At 37.0% G+C, this 18,941-nt stretch overlaps 2 protein-coding genes across 4 annotated transcripts in view; one reads left to right on the top strand and one right to left on the bottom strand.

Annotated features, from left to right (window-relative positions):
• LOC106460908 (tripartite motif-containing protein 2-like) overlaps positions 1–16,110 on the bottom strand; it is a 30,412-nt gene extending 14,302 nt beyond the window's left edge. The window contains exon 1 of one of the 2 annotated variants that reach the window (XM_013920668.2): positions 15,947–16,110. Coding sequence is in view for 1 of the 2 variants with exons in the window: in XM_022388005.1 (XP_022243713.1) it covers positions 1,903–1,929 (27 nt within the window). In the remaining variant the exon portion in view is untranslated. Of the gene's footprint in view, positions 1–1,902; positions 2,332–15,946 lie in introns of those variants that run through there. The other variant, XM_022388005.1, reaches the window with a different exon arrangement.
• The window catches only part of LOC111086182 (toxin-like protein 14), a 15,571-nt gene continuing 12,020 nt past the window's right edge, over positions 15,391–18,941 (top strand). For both annotated transcript variants that reach the window (XR_002610937.1, XM_022388011.1), the window contains exon 1: positions 15,391–15,488. The gene's annotated coding sequence lies outside the window, so the exon portion shown is untranslated. The remainder of the gene's footprint in view (positions 15,489–18,941) is intronic.

The raw sequence follows: 18,941 nt of genomic DNA, 5'->3' as shown, positions 1-18,941 counted from the left end.
GTCAAGGTTAGTAAGTTGCGATCAAACTTTACCGCAAGCAATTATATGAAGAAGTGTGGCATTGTTGCTCGTATTGTTTGTTTGTAATTAAGCACAAATCTGCACAATGGGCTATCTGTGCTCTGCCCACCACGGGTATCGAAACCCAGATTCTAAGCGTCGTAAGTCCGCAGACATACCGCTGTGCCACTGGGGGGAATGTTGCTCGTTTAGAAATGAGTGAAACTAATAATGGCTGGAGACGGCTTGAGTGGGTAATGAAGAAAAACTTTAATATAAGTTTAATATCACAGCAAATGTAAAACGTTTCGACAAGGTTTTGTCATCATCAAGTACTTAGTCTCTAAGTCGGTTCCTCGTCATCGAATAAGAAGTTCGATAAATGAGTTCCTGGTAAGTACATACACGTATTAAAATTAAAGCGACGGAAACACGCGAATTAGAAAATTGTTGTTAAATCTAGAGTAAAACTAAAGCTACAATCAATCACGCTTTTTGATTGAAAGTAGTCGTGTAGGCGGTGGGTGCTAGTGAATCGTTTCCCTCCCTCTGGTCAGTAGTTTCAAAGAAGCGCCATGCTTTAACCTTGAGGGTTCTGACTTGGCTGTTTGATTGGTCTACGTAAGGTATATACGATGTCGTTCAGGTTGAAAAAACAAACACTAGGAAAACTAGACCGACAAAAACAGATACATAAATAAGTTTGGTATAATCGGTGAGTTTGTTTTAGAGCAAAGTCACACTAGGCTATCTGTTGTGTCCACCACGGGGAATCGAACCCCGGATTTAAGCGTTGCAAGTCCGTAGAATTACCGCTTTTCCACCGGGGGACCTCTTGGTGGGTTAGTGGTAAGTTTTCGGACTTACGATACTAAAATCCGGGGCTCAATTCCCCGCGGTGAACAAAGCAGATAGCCCACTGTGCAGCTTTACATGTTAACACAAAGAGTTTACTATTTATTATATACATTAAACACTGAAAAATAAACCGACAAGAACACGCAAATAAGTAAGTTGGTGGTGTAAGTGTATAGTAAAGTTAAACTGACGAAAACAAACACATATAATCAATTTGCAAGTAAGTACATAACAAAACTAAACCGACAAGAACACGCAAATAAGTAAGTTGGTGGTGTAAGTGTATAGTAAAGTTAAATTGACGAAAACAAACACATAATCAAGTTGCAAGTAAGTACATAACAAAACTAAACCGACAAGAACACGCAAATAAGTAAGTTGGTGGTGTAAGTGTATAGTAAAGTTAAATTGACGAGAACAAACACATATAATCAAGTTGCAAGTAAGTACATAACAAAACTAAACTGATGAGAGAACACACGGGTTAATTGGTAGAAAGTAAATCGTTATCAATAAAACATCATGAAAAAATAAGTTCGAAATAAACTTTAATCTTATGACCGTAAATAAATAATTTATATCCAAATGAAATGTCCCCCGGTGGTTCAGGGGTAAATTTATAGACTTATCATAATAAAATCCGGGGTTCAGTTCTTCGCTGTGGACAGAATGCAAATATCCTAACGTCTACACTTTGCACTAAGACAAAGTAAACTTTGCTTCATGACAACATATGGACAATAGGTACTCACGTAAGCAATGCATAGATAACAAGTTCCCAAGTAAACCTTAAATGACAATAGTAAATATGACAAGTTCCCAAGTAAACCTTAAATGACAATAGTAAATATGACAAGCTCCCAAGTAAACTTTAAATGACAATAATAAATATGACAGACTCCCAAGTAAACCTTAAATGACAATAGTAAATATGACAAGCTCCCAAGTAAACCTTAATTAATGACAGAAAATAGATAGAAATATCCTAAGTAAACTTTAACTGACGACAGTAAACAGATAATAAGTTACCATGTAAAACCTTACCTGGCGAAAATACATTGATAACATCATGATGAATGGTAAGATAGGGATTTCGGAGACAGCAAAACGTAGACGAAATTACAGTTCCTATTACTTACATAAGACCAGCACGACACAGGTGAAGAGTGAGAGTTATTATAAAACTACATATCTTCAAGGATTTGACCGTTCCAGGGCAGCAGTTAACTTTCCACTTTAGTGCTGTTCAAGCCGAATGTTTCGGAGCCTGCCGAACCTCGTTTAGTCTGTTGCTTACTCAAACGATCCGCCAACAGGTGGGGAATGTCGTCTAGCTAGAGTCTCAGCTTTACACTTTGTCGACATAGGTAATCACCACCCAGGGTGGGTAGACAGACTAGCATTTTCGTCTAGGCTGATGCGATTTGTCTTGGTAATACAGACTTACGGTCAAGGAATTTTCGTACTGTCGAGAAATTTTAAGGCATTTGAAGCTTATCGTCCTTTTGGGTGGTATATATTTAAAAAAAAAGTGGAACAGCGTTATTGGTTAAGGGTTAAAGTTGAGTAAACCACGTGACTGGGCCTGGAATTATTGCCTCCCTGAGGCAAGGCATGATCCACGCCTGTTTCTTTACGTGGGCTTCATCCAAAGCTGGCGGTTAATCATTAAAAAGAGAACGTATTGTGCCTAAGGCTACTGAGCCAATGAAGTTGGCGCACAAAATAATGTGACAGTTTTTTGTCACTAATTGCATTTTTTTTTCGTAAATACCAAAGAAAACTACCTGACTTATGCAAACCTTGAACCTTAAATGCTTACCACTACTAGTTGCTCTTATAGATAAATGTTTTAACATGACATTTTTTGTTAACAATTATCAGGTTAAATAAGAAGGTACAGTAACTCGGAATCTTTTCGTCGTTCATCACCTCACGAAATGCTCCTCAAGTAGAACGAATTGAATTCAACTCAAATGTTATCCAGTTATAAATAAGTTCTAAGGTGAATGGAGAGTTAAAATTGTTTTACGGAGTTAATGTTGTCTTTAGGTTAAGTGATAACTTATCAGTTCCTTACACATAAAGTTATCATATCTAACAGTTACCAGTTTTAGAAAAACGCAATTTTTTTAATAACAAGAAGACGTCATTTTAAAAAATAACCAACTTTAGAAGCACCTACGTTTATGGAGAAACGTTATCTTGAAGCCGTCATGTTCAACAGTAACAAGTTTTAAAAGAAGTGTCAACACCTAGACATCAAGTTCAACAATAATAGATTTTAGGAGCACCTATTTTCATGAGTAGGTTTTAACATGAAAACACAGAGTTCAACAGTAACCAGTTTTAAAAGAACCTATCTTTTGGATAAGTGTCAACACCTAGACACCAGTTCAACAATAAAAGATTTTAGGGGCACCTATTTTCATGGGTAGGTTTTAACATGAAAATACAGAGTTCAACAGTAACAAATTTTAGTAGAAGCTATTGCATATTAATTAACGTGAAGATGTCCAGTCCAGCCACAACAAGTTTTAGGAGCACCTATCTTTAGGAATAGGTGTTATAATGAAGATTTTATGTTCAACAGTTTTGGAAGAATCACTTTTTTTTTGAATAGGTGTCAACATGGAGATGCGAAGTTGAACAGTAACCAACCTTAAGAGTATCTGTTTTCAGGACTAGAAGTAATCACGTGGTACTTTTTGTAGATTAATGATATCTTATTACACAGATCTTATCATTCTATATATCATGCTATCGATTTTAATTTGAAGGTGTTATTAATACAAGGTAATCTATTTCCAGTTTCTTCCTCTTTAGCTTAGTTTACTAGTTTTTATGATTCATTTAGATTTCGTAAGATGCAAAATGTTTATTTTTTTTTGTTCCTGAAGTGACCGGGTGTGGCCTAGTGATTAGCATTACCAGGCTGCGAATCACAATATACAAGGTTCGACATGCGATATGATGCTGAACAAGCGTCACACTTTCAGCTTTGGGGTGGGGTGGGGGGATTAGAATAGTGATAGTCCATCCATGCTACCAAAACCTTCTAAGTTTTTCTCGTTGTTTTGTTTGAGTATTATTGCATCATAATATCTCGTAGTGTGTAGAACATTCTAGGCCACAGTCAGGTTATAAATATGCATACAGTTAGTTATATGGAAGATATAGTTAATTAGAGATGTATAGAGACAGACCTGAACTGCATGATTTTAGCCATAAAGAGTGTATAGTGGCAATTTTTAAAGTGAAATCCTTACAGATTGTATTGTAATAAACGAGCAGAGAAGAAATATTTTGTCTTGTCGGTTGTGTTCTAAAGGAACTGAACCAACCTGTGTGGATTTTGACCAAAAAAAAGACAATTATTTAAAGCTCTGAATAGAACTATTTTAATTAAATGTGTAATGAACATTTGCATATATGTTTAACTTGTTGTAATATATATTATTTTAAAACAGATTACCTGTCGACAGTTCAAAAGATGAGGTCATAACTATAGATAAAGTACACAAACACTGGAACTTAGCTGCTATTGTTTTTTTAGAAGAAATCAAACGAAGCATATCTTGTAACAATCCAAGGTTCAATCCAAGGCAGAGTATAGAGAGTTGTTTGTAAGCCCACCCTGGTTATGCTTTTCTAAATAGCTTTTTCAGGTAAGACTTAAAGGGGGGGGGAAACTATTATTTTGGATAAATATATGAAGCTGCTTATTGGGCCATTTTGATTTCAATCCGACTGTGGAAGGAATCCTTAAGACAGGAATAAAATACGTTCATTATAATGAAAGAGTTAGTTTTGTCAAAGCTAGACTAAACTTTAAATTATAGCATCAGCATGCAATATTTCACACGAGCCACATCTGTATAAGTACATATCCACATTTAAGTTTGTGAAATTAGTAATGGCGGAACTTATTCTAGCTATTTCTCAAGAATCACTTCTATGAACTTTAACCCTGAGGATCTAAATATAACACACGTGTCAGTTTTATGAAAAACAAAACACCAGTTTTTAAATTTAGGGTAAGTACGGGTAAAATTTTAATGGGCGACAACATAAAAAACAAATTTATTGTAGCAGCTCCTTAGCTCAGAAGGAGTTACGTTTGTTGTAAACTAGTAGAGTCAGAGCTGTGGAATCAGATTGAGAGCTAATTCTTATTATATAGCAGAAATAATTAGCCCATTGAATGTTGGTCTAAAGTTTTGAGGTATCTGAAGTTTACACACAAATTAATTTCATCAGATATCTGGTATTTTCAGTCTGAACGGCACCTTATTCAACTCATGGATTAAACGAATAGGTCAAGGACCCTACGGTTCAGATATATGTTGACCATAATTTTTAGAACTGTTGACCAAACAGAGGGCAAGCATACAATAACATTCGTCGTTTACGCGACTTCTCTTATGCAAATAACGGAACTAACTGTCACTTTTATAACGCGCCCATAGCTAAAAGTGCGTAACGCGCTTAGTGAACGTGTCGCGACTCGAGCCTTGGAGTTTCCGATCCACAACCAAGTAGGCTAATAGTTAGGCCACGACCTGCCAATTTCTGCCTTATTTAGTCTATTTTATAATAATTTTGCATACCTTGTCTTAACTCTAAGTGTAGCCGCGCACTAAAGTTCCAAAAAAGCATTTTCCTCAGACGGAACATGCCTAAGAAGTGATTTTTGCAAAGCTGTTCGTAAACACAGAAGACGACGTTATCAAACTTTTCCTTCAATCTCTGTCTGGAGCCCGGCATGGCCAGGTGGTTAGGGGGCGCTCGATTCGCAATCTGCGGGTCGCGGGTTCGAATCCCCGTCACACCAAACATGCTTGCCCTTTCAGCCGTGGGGGCGTTATAATGTGACGGTCAATCCCACTATTCGTTGGTAAAAGAGTAGTCCAAGAGTTGGCGGTGGGTGGTGATGACTAGCTGCCTTCCCTCTAGTCTTACACTGCCAAATTAGGGACGGCTAGCGCAGATAGCCCTCGTGTAGCTTTGCGCGAAATTCAAAGCAAACAAACAAACAATCAATCTCTGTCTGAAAGTTTCTCGTTGCACGTGTTCGTGTAATGAGGACAACGAAAAATGTCGATAGCAACAGAGTAATAAATTACACCAACATTTATGTTCCGGTTACTTTTCAGCTCTGATAAAAATCATTGCGCAAGTTTATTTCAGCATATTTTACTAAGGGTATCGACTATATAAACTCGTTATAAGTTGGGTCATTTGGGTTTACCTGCATTTGTTTGGGTCGGAAAATGGGTCATCGAAGACTACGCCTACAGTGTCAAACTTGTACCACATATATTTTTAATAGTCATAATTGCTAATAACCGATCATATATTACTGTTAAGATAAAAGTTTACATAACATTTCTAAGGCTGAATATATCCGTGGACCTGTGATATTGTTTTACTAACGTGAGCGTTACAACGTCACTTCTAACAATTGTCAAATAACAGTTATAATCACTCGACTGTGTAAGTGTTGTTATTGATGTTATTTTTAGCGAAAAGTTACATAAAGGGCTATCTTTGCTCTGTTCGCCTCGGGAATCGAACCCATATTCTATCGTTATAAGTTTAGTGCTGATCCACCATTGGACGAGAATGTCAGCTCTATGATATTGTGTACACGTAAAAGTTTAGCTTCTCCCCCCCCCCCCTCTTTCTACTTTGTTTCAGTTAATTACAATGATACTCCTGGTGACTCAGCGGCAAGTCTGGAGGCTTATAACGCTCAAAATCGGGTTTCGATACCCGCGGTGGGCAGAGCACCTGTAGTCCATTGCGTAAGTTTGCGCTTAACAACAAACAATTAAATACAATGATGTATAGTTGCAGAAATAACAAAATGACAGAGGAATGTACGTAATACATTTATTTTACAGCATCCGTGGTCTGAAAGGAAAAAAATATATATTTCTTTTTATCATAAGTCATTTCAACTCTAAATATTTCTGAAAGATTTGATAATTATTTACTTGGTGCAAAGGAATATGTCGTTCTTAAATTTAAGACAAATGTGCATAGACTATTATCATTAAAAACCTTACTTTTATCAACCATAAATAATACGGTGCTTGCTAACTCCTCATCAACCATCGAAACGTTATTAACAAATCTGACAAACAACAACACAAAACAGCCATACGAAATGCAGTATTGACGTCCAACTTTTCGGGATGTGTGTACATATTAAGAGATTATGTTCGTGTGAAATATTAAGTTTTTTTTTTTATTAGCCTCTTCGATACAAAATATTAATGGAAAAGTTGGTGTATTAAGCGTTCGGAGGGGGGTGGCCGCTTTTCGAAGTGAAACCAAAAATTGTGGTATAATTAGTTTTTGCGCATCCACCTGTTTGATTTTAGCTACCATAACAGTAATTGTATTATGTGACGTTTTAGGTGAAATCGAATAGCGAACTCTCTTGTTTTCATCAGCTTTTCCTTGAGTTAGGCTCGGAGTTATCAAGATGTGTGGTCGTAAAAAGCTAACCCAACTATTTGTCAGCACTTCCCGAGACATTTAGCCTAAAAGACTTATTCGTGAATAATTTGAAACTCATCGTTCATTTACATAAGAAATATATTTTAGTCTCCTCCATTTAACCTTGGGGCAGACAGGTAAAACTAGATCTTCTATTAATTAGAATTTCTAACAAGCGCGGCTGCGCAAAATCACATGTTTCTTAGAAGGTGGCATTACGTAAGCAATGAACCTACAGGGTAAATGGGTCTGTCCACTATCAAAGTTCGTTTGTTTACTATTTGAAGATCACTCTTACAAATTTGTCTTTAAGCCTAACCCTGCTTATAGTGCTGGAGGTTCGAAAACTTACCGTGTGTTTTAAAACATTAAACTAAATGCAACCTAATATATTTGTTTTGTTTCTGTGTTTTCTCCTTTGTAGTCAAGCACAAAGCTACACGAAGGGCTATCTGTGCTCTGCCCACCACGGGTATTGAAAACCCGGTTTCTAGAGTTGTAAATCCGCAGACATTCCTCTGTGGCACTGGGGGGGGGGGGGAGCAATATATTTGTTTGTTTGTTTTTAGCGCAAAGCCACACACTGGGCTATCAGTGCCCTGTACACCTAGGGGGAGTCTAACACCGGAATTTAGCGTTATACGTCCATGATTTTACTGCTGACCCGCTGAGGGTAATAATATACTAAGTAGCTCGAAACAAACCAAATGATCGAAAATGGGTAAAATGATTTAACCTTAACAAGTGCAGAGTAACATGTAAAATGTTAAATACTTCAACAGGTTAGATGGAAATGTTTCCACACGACATGAAGTGTTGTAAAAATTGAATAACATTTTCAACTCCAATAAAGTTCAGGTAAGTGATAGGAATATCGTTTATCTTATGTTCCTCTCTTTCATTTTCTCTTATTTTACATTACCCTTGCGTAGACTTAAGTGTAAGAGTCCTAGTTTAGAATCAATTAATTAAATTATCGATAAAAGTAGACATTACGAAAGGAAACTGTAAGCTTTTCATAGCTTGGAACGGGATATGCAACAATGGGAAGCACACACACGGGTTAAATGGGTAAATCAGAAACCCCTAAGGTTCATATATAGTAACCCCTAATTCTAAAATACTGTCTAGAGGGAAGGCAGACAGTCACCAGGAGGACTTTAGCTTATGCACACACGGGTTAAATGGGTAGATCAGAGACCCCTAATTCTAAAATACAGTCTAAAGGGAAGGCAGACAGTCACCAGGAGGACTTTAGCTTATGCACACACGGGTTAAATGGGTAGATCAAAGACCCCTAATTCTAAAATACAGTCTAAAGGGAAGGCAGACAGTCACCAGGAGGACTTTAGCTTATGCACACATGGGTTAAATGGGCAGATCAGAGACCCCCTAAGGTTCATATATAGTAACCCCTAATTCTAAAATACTGTCTAAAGGGAAGGCACACAGGACTTTCTTTTGCTTTGAACCGAAAAATGAGATTGACTCCAACTCTTATAACGCAAAACGTGTTCTGCGACGCGAACTCTGGATCTTCGATACGCAGCACAGCTGGGAAGTTTTCTGACATTACTGTGTAGTGATTATTAAAGCCTTATATTTCCCATTATAAGTCTTGTAATTTCTCTTGGTAACCTAGCTATTTTATTTTCGAACTCAAAGGTCCAGACTATGTGAATCCGAAGATTCAGGGTACGCAGCCGCTACCACAAAAACGCGTTCCGCACTTTGGGACCGGTGATACCCATTATTCAATCCGACGAGAACAGTCCAAGCGTTGGCGCTAGATGATGTTAATCAGCTCCTTTCTCTTTAGTCTATCAGTTCGAAAGTAGGGACGACTATGTGCAAGTAATCGTTTGTATAGTTCTTGATGAAGTTTATGTGTGCTGCGCTCGAAATAGTGGAAGATGGCGGTCCACGTCCCATTTATATACATAGTATTACTTTGTAAATCCGGCATTGCCAAATACCTTTGCTATTAATAGATATAAAACATTACAGTACCTTTGATAGTTACAAAAAATAACAACACAAAAAACACCTTATGTATTGTCAGATGAGTAAACTAAATAATTTAAGATTATTTTTTTTATCTGATAACACATTTCGTGCCAAGGCTTTAAAATTTTCAAATATGTTGTTGAAAATATTGCACACCTTCTGTCCCCTGTTGGTGTCCGCCGGTGGGACAGCAGTAAGTCTACGGGCTTACAACGGGGTTTGATTTCCCTCGGTGGACACAGCAGATAGCTCAATGTGGCTTTGTTCTGAAACAAACAAACCTTCGGTGGCTCAGCGATAAGCTAGTGGGCTTAACTCTAAAATTCAGAGCTCAATTCCCGTGGTGGACACACCACAGAGATCCCACTGAGTGGAATTTTTTCAAAACAAACATAAAACTTGTTTGTTTGTTATACACTACATGTGTGACATACTTAGCCACTTACAAGCTTTATTGAGAAGTTCTTATTACCATCGTATTCATAAACCTTTTGTCTACTTCGATTTTTGGATGGGGGCGGTAAAATGAAAATTCTAGAACACGGCCGTGCCCTAGCAACAATGAGGACACCACGAACCCTACTCGTTCTGGGTTAACTAAGGTATTTAATTGCAAAATAAACTAGCGTAGGCTGAAGCTACCTCCACAAAACAGCTTATTTTTTGAGAGATCTGATAAACTCAGCTGTGACTTTCTTACAAATAAATACAAACATTTTTTTTTGTGCACAGTAATTATCGATAAATGAACTATAGATACTGATAACGCATCCAAGTATAATATCTGCAAACTAACCGCGACGCGCAAAATATTTACGGTAGTTTTCATGTCCTTCCCTTGAATTTTCTTTATTCTATCATTTTCACGCACTCTATATAAGTTACCCTTTCGTGCAGGCATTATGTGTTAGATCGATAAATCCTGGTCTATTTAAAAAAACAAAAAAAAACAAACAAACAAACGTTGTCAGACAAACAAACTCACGTAGACATATCTTCGTTTAATAAAACTACACGTACGTAACTTTACTTAATATAAAACTACACGTAAAGTGAACAATTAAATATAGTAATGGTATTTATAATAGTGTACAGAGTATGAAACAGTTATGAGCGTTCAGGGTATGACACGGTTTTAGAACTTGAAGCAAATAAACTAATAAAAACGAAGAATAAAACCAGTAGTAAAGAGAAGAATAGCTAACAGTTGTTTATAGCAGTCTATTAAACGAACCGAAGCTAAATTATTACAAAGTAAAGTAAAAGTGAAGTTGTAATGAAGACAAACATAGCTGAATATGCAAAAACGTCTGAATGCGTGTTCACAAAGTGATAAGCATATGGTCTTGAACGAATTACGCATTCGTATTTTAGACCTTATTAAGTCGAGAAATTCCATAGAAATTGTATTTGCTGTAACGTTATTTTTTAAAAGAAATTACACGCTGGTTAAGAGTTGTTTGTACGATATACTTTGCAAATACAAAAACCTAAAGTTGAAATCGAAGCCAGTCGTCACGTGATGACAACGATATTGTGTTATCGTGTACCGTACTCATTGCATTGAAAAATTTGACTAAGCAGAAAACAGGTAAGGTGATTGTGAATTGAAAAGCCAGTATTTACAATCCGGACCCCTCGAACAAAGGCCTTTCTAACAATATGCGATTTATAGCATTTGATCGAGAAAAGTACTGTTACACCGTATCATTCAGCTGATATTATTACCAAGTTTACATTTAACAGTTTGCTAAATCTCTTTCAACAAAAGTTTTAAATCATATTTGTTTTTATATTCGTGAAAAGCTACACAAGCTACACTAGTTGCCTTTAATTTTGAACTGAGAGACAGGCAGTCAACAGCATCCACTACCACCTCTTGAGTTAATATCTAATCGAGTTGAGGGATTCAACCGTCACTCTTATAACGCATCAAATGGCCCAAAAGGACGAAATGCGATTTTGAGCCAATAGAATGTTAACTGCATAAACTTGGATTCACACTCCGGCACGTTAACTACTAGGCCACACCCGGCAAAACTTTTTATAATTATTACCTTTTTCAGCCGAGTTTCTTTTTGTTTCTAGTTAAACAAGCATTTTTGCCCCCAGTGGTTCAACGGCTTGTCTCCGGACTTACAACGCTAGAAACCGGGTTTCGATACCCGTGGTGGGCAGAGCACAAATAGCCCATTGTGTTGCTTTGTGCTTAACTTCAAACAAACAAACAAGCGTTTCAATACGATGGTTTAACGAACGTAAATCATCAAATAGATAAGCACCCTATGTAGGTCATTTTGTATAGCTTTAGCCTGATAAACTGTTTGAATTTAATAGTGCTTATAGACGAGTTACGAAATAAACAGAATGAAAGCGAAACTGCTCCTTAAAAAGCGTCAAGACAAAATTGGAAGATGGCCAAGACATTGATTATTGGGCAGAGACAGCTCAGAGAAACATAGAATGTGGATCACAGCTCGAGAGGCTCCGGTTAAGCTTAACAGATTTAAGAATAAAATTTATTTTAGTTCCGATGAAAATGGTTTGGTGTGAATTTCGCTTAAAGTCACTAAGGGCTATCTGCGCTAGCCGTCTATAATTTAGCAGTGATAGGCAGCTAGCCAACACCACCCATCGCCAATTCTTTGGCTACTGTTTTACCAACGAATAATGGGATTGACCGTCACTTACAACGCCCTAACCACCAGCCAATGACAGACAGAAAATGCGATGCAAAAGCAAGAGGAGTTATGTAAAAAAGAAAAAAATCAGGGAATGTATTTGCATTTTTTATTTTAAACTTCAATTGTCATCACTTAAGGTTTTCATTAGAAACAGTGCTGCATTTCACGTTTCTATCTGAACGATTCAGAAATATTATAAATGACTAAAAACACGTAACAGTAAATTAGTTTCCAAGTTTCATAAACACCGTATATTTGAGAAACTGGAGCCTGGAAAATAATTATTAGATCATTTTGTGTGTTATTAAGAGAACTGGAGGGCGTGGTCTCAACTATTAAAAGAGATAGTCATGTCTACCGGGCCGGGCGTGGCCTTGTGGTTGGCGTGCCAGACTGTGAATCTGAAGGTTTATGATTTTCACTTTGGAGTCGTGGGTGCGTCATAAGAGAGACGGTTAAATCTCTTCATTCGATTGAAGTATCCTAATAACTGGCGGCGAGTCTTTTGACTAGCTGCCTTCCCTCTAATTTATGAGTTCAAAATTAGGGACGCCTAGTGCAGATAGTCTCTTGTGTAGCTTTGTGTTAATTACTGAAACCAACAAGTCACCGTCACCTGCAGTCAACTTCAAAACCATGTGAAAATAATACAGTACAGAGACGTCTAATTTGGTGGAATGACTCTCTAGTGATCACGATCCAATAAGTAAAAAAATACCATGTGCTTAGATGACCCAAATTACAGCACTTATGTCTTTAATTTGAAAAAAAACAAACAGGTGAAACAAATGATGGTTCGAAACCTAATTTTATTTCTTAATCCACACACGATAGGAACTTTCTCTAAGTTTTTTTTTAAGTTAGGCACAAAGCTACACAATGGGCTATCTGTGCTCTACCCACCACGGGTATCTAAACCCGGTTTCTAGCGTTGTAAGTCCGGAGGCATACCGCTGTGCCACTGGGGGACTGGAACTTTCTCTAAGGTTAATAGTGTTCATATTGATGGCCACTACTATTATGTACTATTTATTGTTTGACACCACAAGGATTAGATCGTCTTTAGACCACACATTTTGACGTATTTTGCTATAAATTCTCCGCTGAACGTAGGCGTGGATCTCCAAGACTACATTTAAGCAAAGAAAAAACACAACAGTACGCTGGAGTTCAGGGAGCAAATTGTGATAAAATGTCACAAGAGTGAAAAAAGGCCTTTTCTATTAGAGTGTAAACCCTACAGGGAACTATTTTTGGAATAACTTAAATCTGCTTATATAACACAAAGTAATTTGTACTATTATTTTTTGGGCCCGGCATGGCCAGGTGGTTAGGGCGCTCGACTCGTAATCTGCGGGTCCCCGTCACACCAAATATGCTCGCCCTTTCAGCCGCGGGGACGTTATAATGTGACGGTCAATTCCAATATTCGTGGATAAAAGAGTAGCCCAAGAGTTGGTGGTGATGATTAGCTGCCTTCCCTCTAGTCGTACACTGCTAAATTAGGGACGGCTAGCGCAGATAGCCCTCGTGTAGCTTTGCGCGAAATTCAAACAAACTATTATTTTTTAATTTAAATACGATTTCTTATCTTTATTGATAGAAATGGCAAATTATTCTACAAGTGTAATACTTGTGTAAATGTAATGTTATCACCTCTGTTAATACAAGTGGCATTAGACACGCCGAAAAATAAACAACGGCATGATATAAAATTATAAGCGTTAAGCGGCAGATATTGCCAATCACAGAAAATGTATCTAAGTAAGGGTACGAATTACGTTATGTACTTGTCTATAAGTATTATACATGGAGTTCAGTTTATGCTTTTTTTAGGTCTAATTAAATTCATAGCCATGTATGCAAAGTTTGAGCGCACACACAACGCACAAGTTAGCAAGGACCAACCGAAGCGCCATCGCTTGGCTTAAAAACTAACCTAACAATGGCAATAGTAGATCGTATATTGATGGGACGTAGCGTCGTTCAGTAACAACAACACAAGGAGTTTTATAAAATTAAGCCCTATAATTTCTGCCACTTTCGGTTCCTTTGGAGTTGCATTTGTGAAGTTCAGAAGGAGGCATCCGTCAAATGGAAAACCCGCGATTCTTCAATCATCTATACTTTCATGACAACAGCTGTTGATTTCGAAGTGTGCCTTAGTTAATTTCAAACTTTTGTTTATTATCTTGTAACAGTAGCTGGAGATATACTAAGTTTCATTGTAATGGGTTTTTGGAGCAGTGTTTTTTTTTTCCCGCATCCTTATACTTTTCACTTATGGGTTGAGAGCGTTGCTCCAGAATGGGTTTGGTGTGGTTTGGAGCTGTAGCTTGCAATACTTTGCTTTGTGACTTTTTCCGCTTCCATGGAGGCCACTGAGGCCTTCTTCATTATGGGGCGTTGCTCCATATTTGGGTGTGATTTCGGAGCTATAGCTAGCAATATTTTTCTTTGCGACTTTTCCCACTTCCATGGAGACCACTTGAAGCCTTCTTTTTTGACTATGGGGCGTTGGTACATATAGCTGGGTGTGATTTCGGAGCTACAGCTAGCAATGCTCTGCTGTGCGAATTTTTCTTTTTCTATCGAGGATACTGAAGCTTCCATTCGTGGCTATGGGGGTTATTTAAAAATTATGTAACGCTATGGGAGGTGAGAGGATGTCTATGCCTGTATTATGATCTGTTACAGAGGAGTAGGGGGTGTGAAGAACAGTGTTACATAATATAAGAAGGTTGTCTAAGTCTTTGTAATAATGTGTTACAGGAGGTAGGGAGTGTCAAGAACATTGTTACATTACAGTAAAAGCATTTGAGGTCTGCAGAAAAACTTTTACTACAATTTAATATACGTCGATTTGAATTTAAAACACTTTTATACGCAAAGGGTCCGAGCTAGAGATGAGTTCATTAGTCAGAGCTGCGTAATAAATTAAAGATGTAACGATCTGTGATGGAAAGTGTTTCAAGAGGTGGGATGTCAGAAGAAAAAAAAAGATAAAAAATACGTTACGGTAATTTGTGAATTAACTCTAATGAAACCCAACCCAATCCAGCATAACGCCCCATAGCCAAGAAGGGAGACTTCAATATTCTCTATGGAAGCATAGAAACTCACATAACAAAGCAATTTCTAACTATAGTTCCGAAACCACACCAAGCTCAGTCTAAAGCAGTGCACCATTATGAGAGCTATAGCTAGCAATGTTCTGCTACGCCAGTTTTTCTGCGCATCGCTTAATAATCTCTAAACGAGTATCATTCTTTTAAAAGAGTTGTTACTGTAACAGCACTGCATTATCGAATGGTCAGGGATACAACGAGAACCAAATATATATAGTTGTTAAACATGCCGCCCGTGGCGCCACGAGTCGCATCTGCAGCAACACGCCACTACATCAGCATGCGGTTAGCTCACTGTATTCATGTAAGTTTGTTTAAAATTCAATATATACATATTTAACTAAATACGTAACTAATCCACCCTGAGCACGATGCTTTACGTGTATTTTAATATACGCATAATTTATAGCGGAGTATGACCTTTATGAACAGTAAACTGTGATTATTACGTTTTATTATACACCTATTGCTTCTTTCATAACCTTATATCTACTGTAATCTTTAAAAATGAACCAACAATATGACCATAGCCTATAAATAACAAATTGATACAATTTTATTATTTAGAAGTGTCTCATACCCGTAGAACTAATTAGGAATTAAAACTCTTAAGAGTTAGTTAAAGATGGAAAAACTACTAGAACTAGAACATGAAAACTGGAGACATTCTCACGGATAAGTAAAATATCTGTTTATCCAGTTGGCTTGACGGAAAAACAACCAACAACAACAACAAAAAAAAAGCGTTCAAACTTTTCTTACCCTAAAAGTGACACACCCAGGGCGATATACGCACGAGGAAGGTTATTTTCTACGTTATATTTCACTGTCTTGTGGCAGATTAGAAAGTTCAAGCGTCAGGACTATAATTCTGTCACGACTACCCATTGTTACCAGCTAGATGCTTTTTGCTTTCCGTCTGTCGAAGCAAGAACAGACTCAAAAACTTACGAGCAACGCAGTGCCTTACGCGCTTGCGTTGACACGAAAACAAGACGTCATATTTACGGCAAGGGTTAACAGACAAAATCAATACAAGCCACAGTTTTATGTTGGGTGGGGTTAAATTATACGAGATGCTGGTACTTGTATTAACTTACACTGTTACTTTAAAGGCTTCAGAAGCCATTTGAAATACAACTACTAGATCTATTTCCTTGTGTTATTTGTAGATGTCGGTGAAATAAAAAAAAGATTGTGCTACACGCAGAACTGTCCGGTATACCAAAATGATTATTGTTTCGGACCATCACCATTTAGTTTTCAAACACAAACTATGCTATACCTTAATTATTACCAATCATTATTGTCAAATATCTTTCAAATCACACAGACAGTAACGTCATTATCTTGTGGTCGATTCAAGTCAGTGGCGCCATTTCAGTAAAATCTCGGGGGGGGGGGGCAAAGTTGAACCCCAATTTCTACAAAATACATGAACGTTTCGTAGTTCATACATCAACTGTACTAACTGTATCAGAGCCAGAGAGTTATGAGGAGTAAGAAAAAAAACATGGAAATTTAGACCCTGTACTTTGTGTATATTAGTAATTTCCCATAAACATAGCCCTTTAAACAGACGTCTTACATCCCCCCCCCCCCAAATGCTTAGGTAGGGCGCGGTTTTCCCACAGTTATTGCTGGGTCAACTCAACAGTTATAATTTAAACCACGCACATATGATGCTACACCAATATATTGTCAATTTATTTTGTTCCAAATCAATATTCAGCTTTAAAACCAACGGAACGCCACCTCACTATATTACCAGTTCAAACCACATGGAATATGACTTCAATATATTGTTAGTTATTACTGGTCGAAATCAATAGTTACTTTTAGCATCACACACAATTCTATTTTATTATATTATCAATTATTGTTAGTCGAAATCAGTAGTTACATTTTATATCATACGCAGTTCTATTTCAATATTTTGTCAGCTATTACGCTTGAAATTCAAAACTGAAATAAAGTATTTTTTTCTAGAAAGTTGGTTTTTAAAAGTGCACATGCACAATGTTACTGAAACACTATCGGTATACATGATTCAAATATTCAGAATGATTTTTTACGTATAGGTATAGCCATTGAAAACAACAATAGTAGATACGAAATATGTCTTATAATATTAATAAATATTTCTATTTACAAGCAACTTCCCACGTTGAATAGAAAAAAGGTGTAGTTTTTGTCACCTAAACTTGATTACTATCCTCTCTTACTGACCACTAAAGATGTGTTACTTACTGATCACTATCCTCTCTTACTGACCACTAGAGATGTGTTACTAGCCACTATCTTCTCTTACTGACCACTAGAGATGTGTTACTTACTAGCCACTATCTTCTCTTACTGACCACTAGAGATGTGTTACTTACTGGCCACTATCCTCTCTTACTGACCACTAAATATGTGTTACTTACTGACCATTATCCTCTCTTATTGACCACTAAAGATATGTTACTTTCGTTACTTATAAAAATATTAAACAGAACATTATATAGTAAATATTGAATTCAAGGTAACGAGAAGAAGAAAAGAGACTTCTGAGAAAAAACTATTTTCAAACCTCATTTACTTAAGCCTTGTGTAGATTAACATGCAAAGTTAATGCATAACGAACAAGATAAAATAGTATATACTGTCCTTCTTTACACAAGAGCTGCAGCTGGAGATTTCTAGACATCGGGTTTCAGTTGACATATATTATCAGTGTTTAATAAGGGGGTATCATATGTTAGATTTCAAATCTCATTTAGCCAACGTACCAATAATTGTAGATCAGCAATTACAGCCGTCTTTCAAAGTAGACGTCGTTTCGCCAGTCTGTATTATCAGTATTTAATGGAGAATACCAAATGTTATATTCCAAACGGCATGTAGTGTCACTGACCTTTACATGTTGACATTATATGTGAATCAGTACGAGAAGTTATATTTCCAACTGCATGCACCACTTCCTTATTTTATCTGAGTTTTATGAGCAGCAGCAAATATAACCTTCCAAACATTATTATCGTTTGGAGACACAGCAGATTGCAAGCCTATTTTCTGAAACAGTACATATTAAACTACAGTGATTCCTAACAATATTCAATGTTTTTTTTTTAACAATTATAAAGCACAGAACAACACCACATATTGTCTCCGAGGAATAACAATAAACGTTTAGTACATTTATTGAAATAATAATAATATAACAATAATCGTCGACCCAAATCGATTAAAGTTTCAAATTATACTGTGGACGGACGGATGCACAAGAGGTATCTCTGTTGTCCGTTCGAGCTATTGTGAATGTGTAATTAATGAAGCAGCATGATTTATTTATCTTACACTTAGCGACTATGCCGTGAACGAGGAATTAAATAGTCTTTGTTTCTTCGTTGTTTGAGTAGAATACACCAATTATTTACTTTATAAGTATTCTCCCGGTGGGTGAGCGGTAAGTTTACAAACTTACAATGCACAAATATGGGGCTCGATTCCCCGCGGTAGACACGGCGTATAGTCACATGTGACTTTGCCCTAAAACACACACACACTTTATAAGTAAAGAGACCTATGACTGCAGAGAGACGTAAAATGAGTTCATTGGCTCAACGTGTTGTCGTTTAGCGTTCATCAGGAACTCCACATTCACAATGATTAAAAGTAAAGAAGTCTGTAATAAATTCATTAAAGAGATATCAGTATTCGAAATGGTGCATTTAAGTGTTTTACACTCACAAAAAAGAAACCTATCATTCTATAG

This window comes from Limulus polyphemus, unplaced genomic scaffold (genome assembly GCF_000517525.1).
Source record: "Limulus polyphemus unplaced genomic scaffold, Limulus_polyphemus-2.1.2 Scaffold36, whole genome shotgun sequence".
Classification (NCBI taxonomy): Eukaryota; Metazoa; Arthropoda; class Merostomata; order Xiphosura; family Limulidae; genus Limulus; species Limulus polyphemus.
This window is presented reverse-complemented; position numbering and strand designations above follow the sequence as displayed.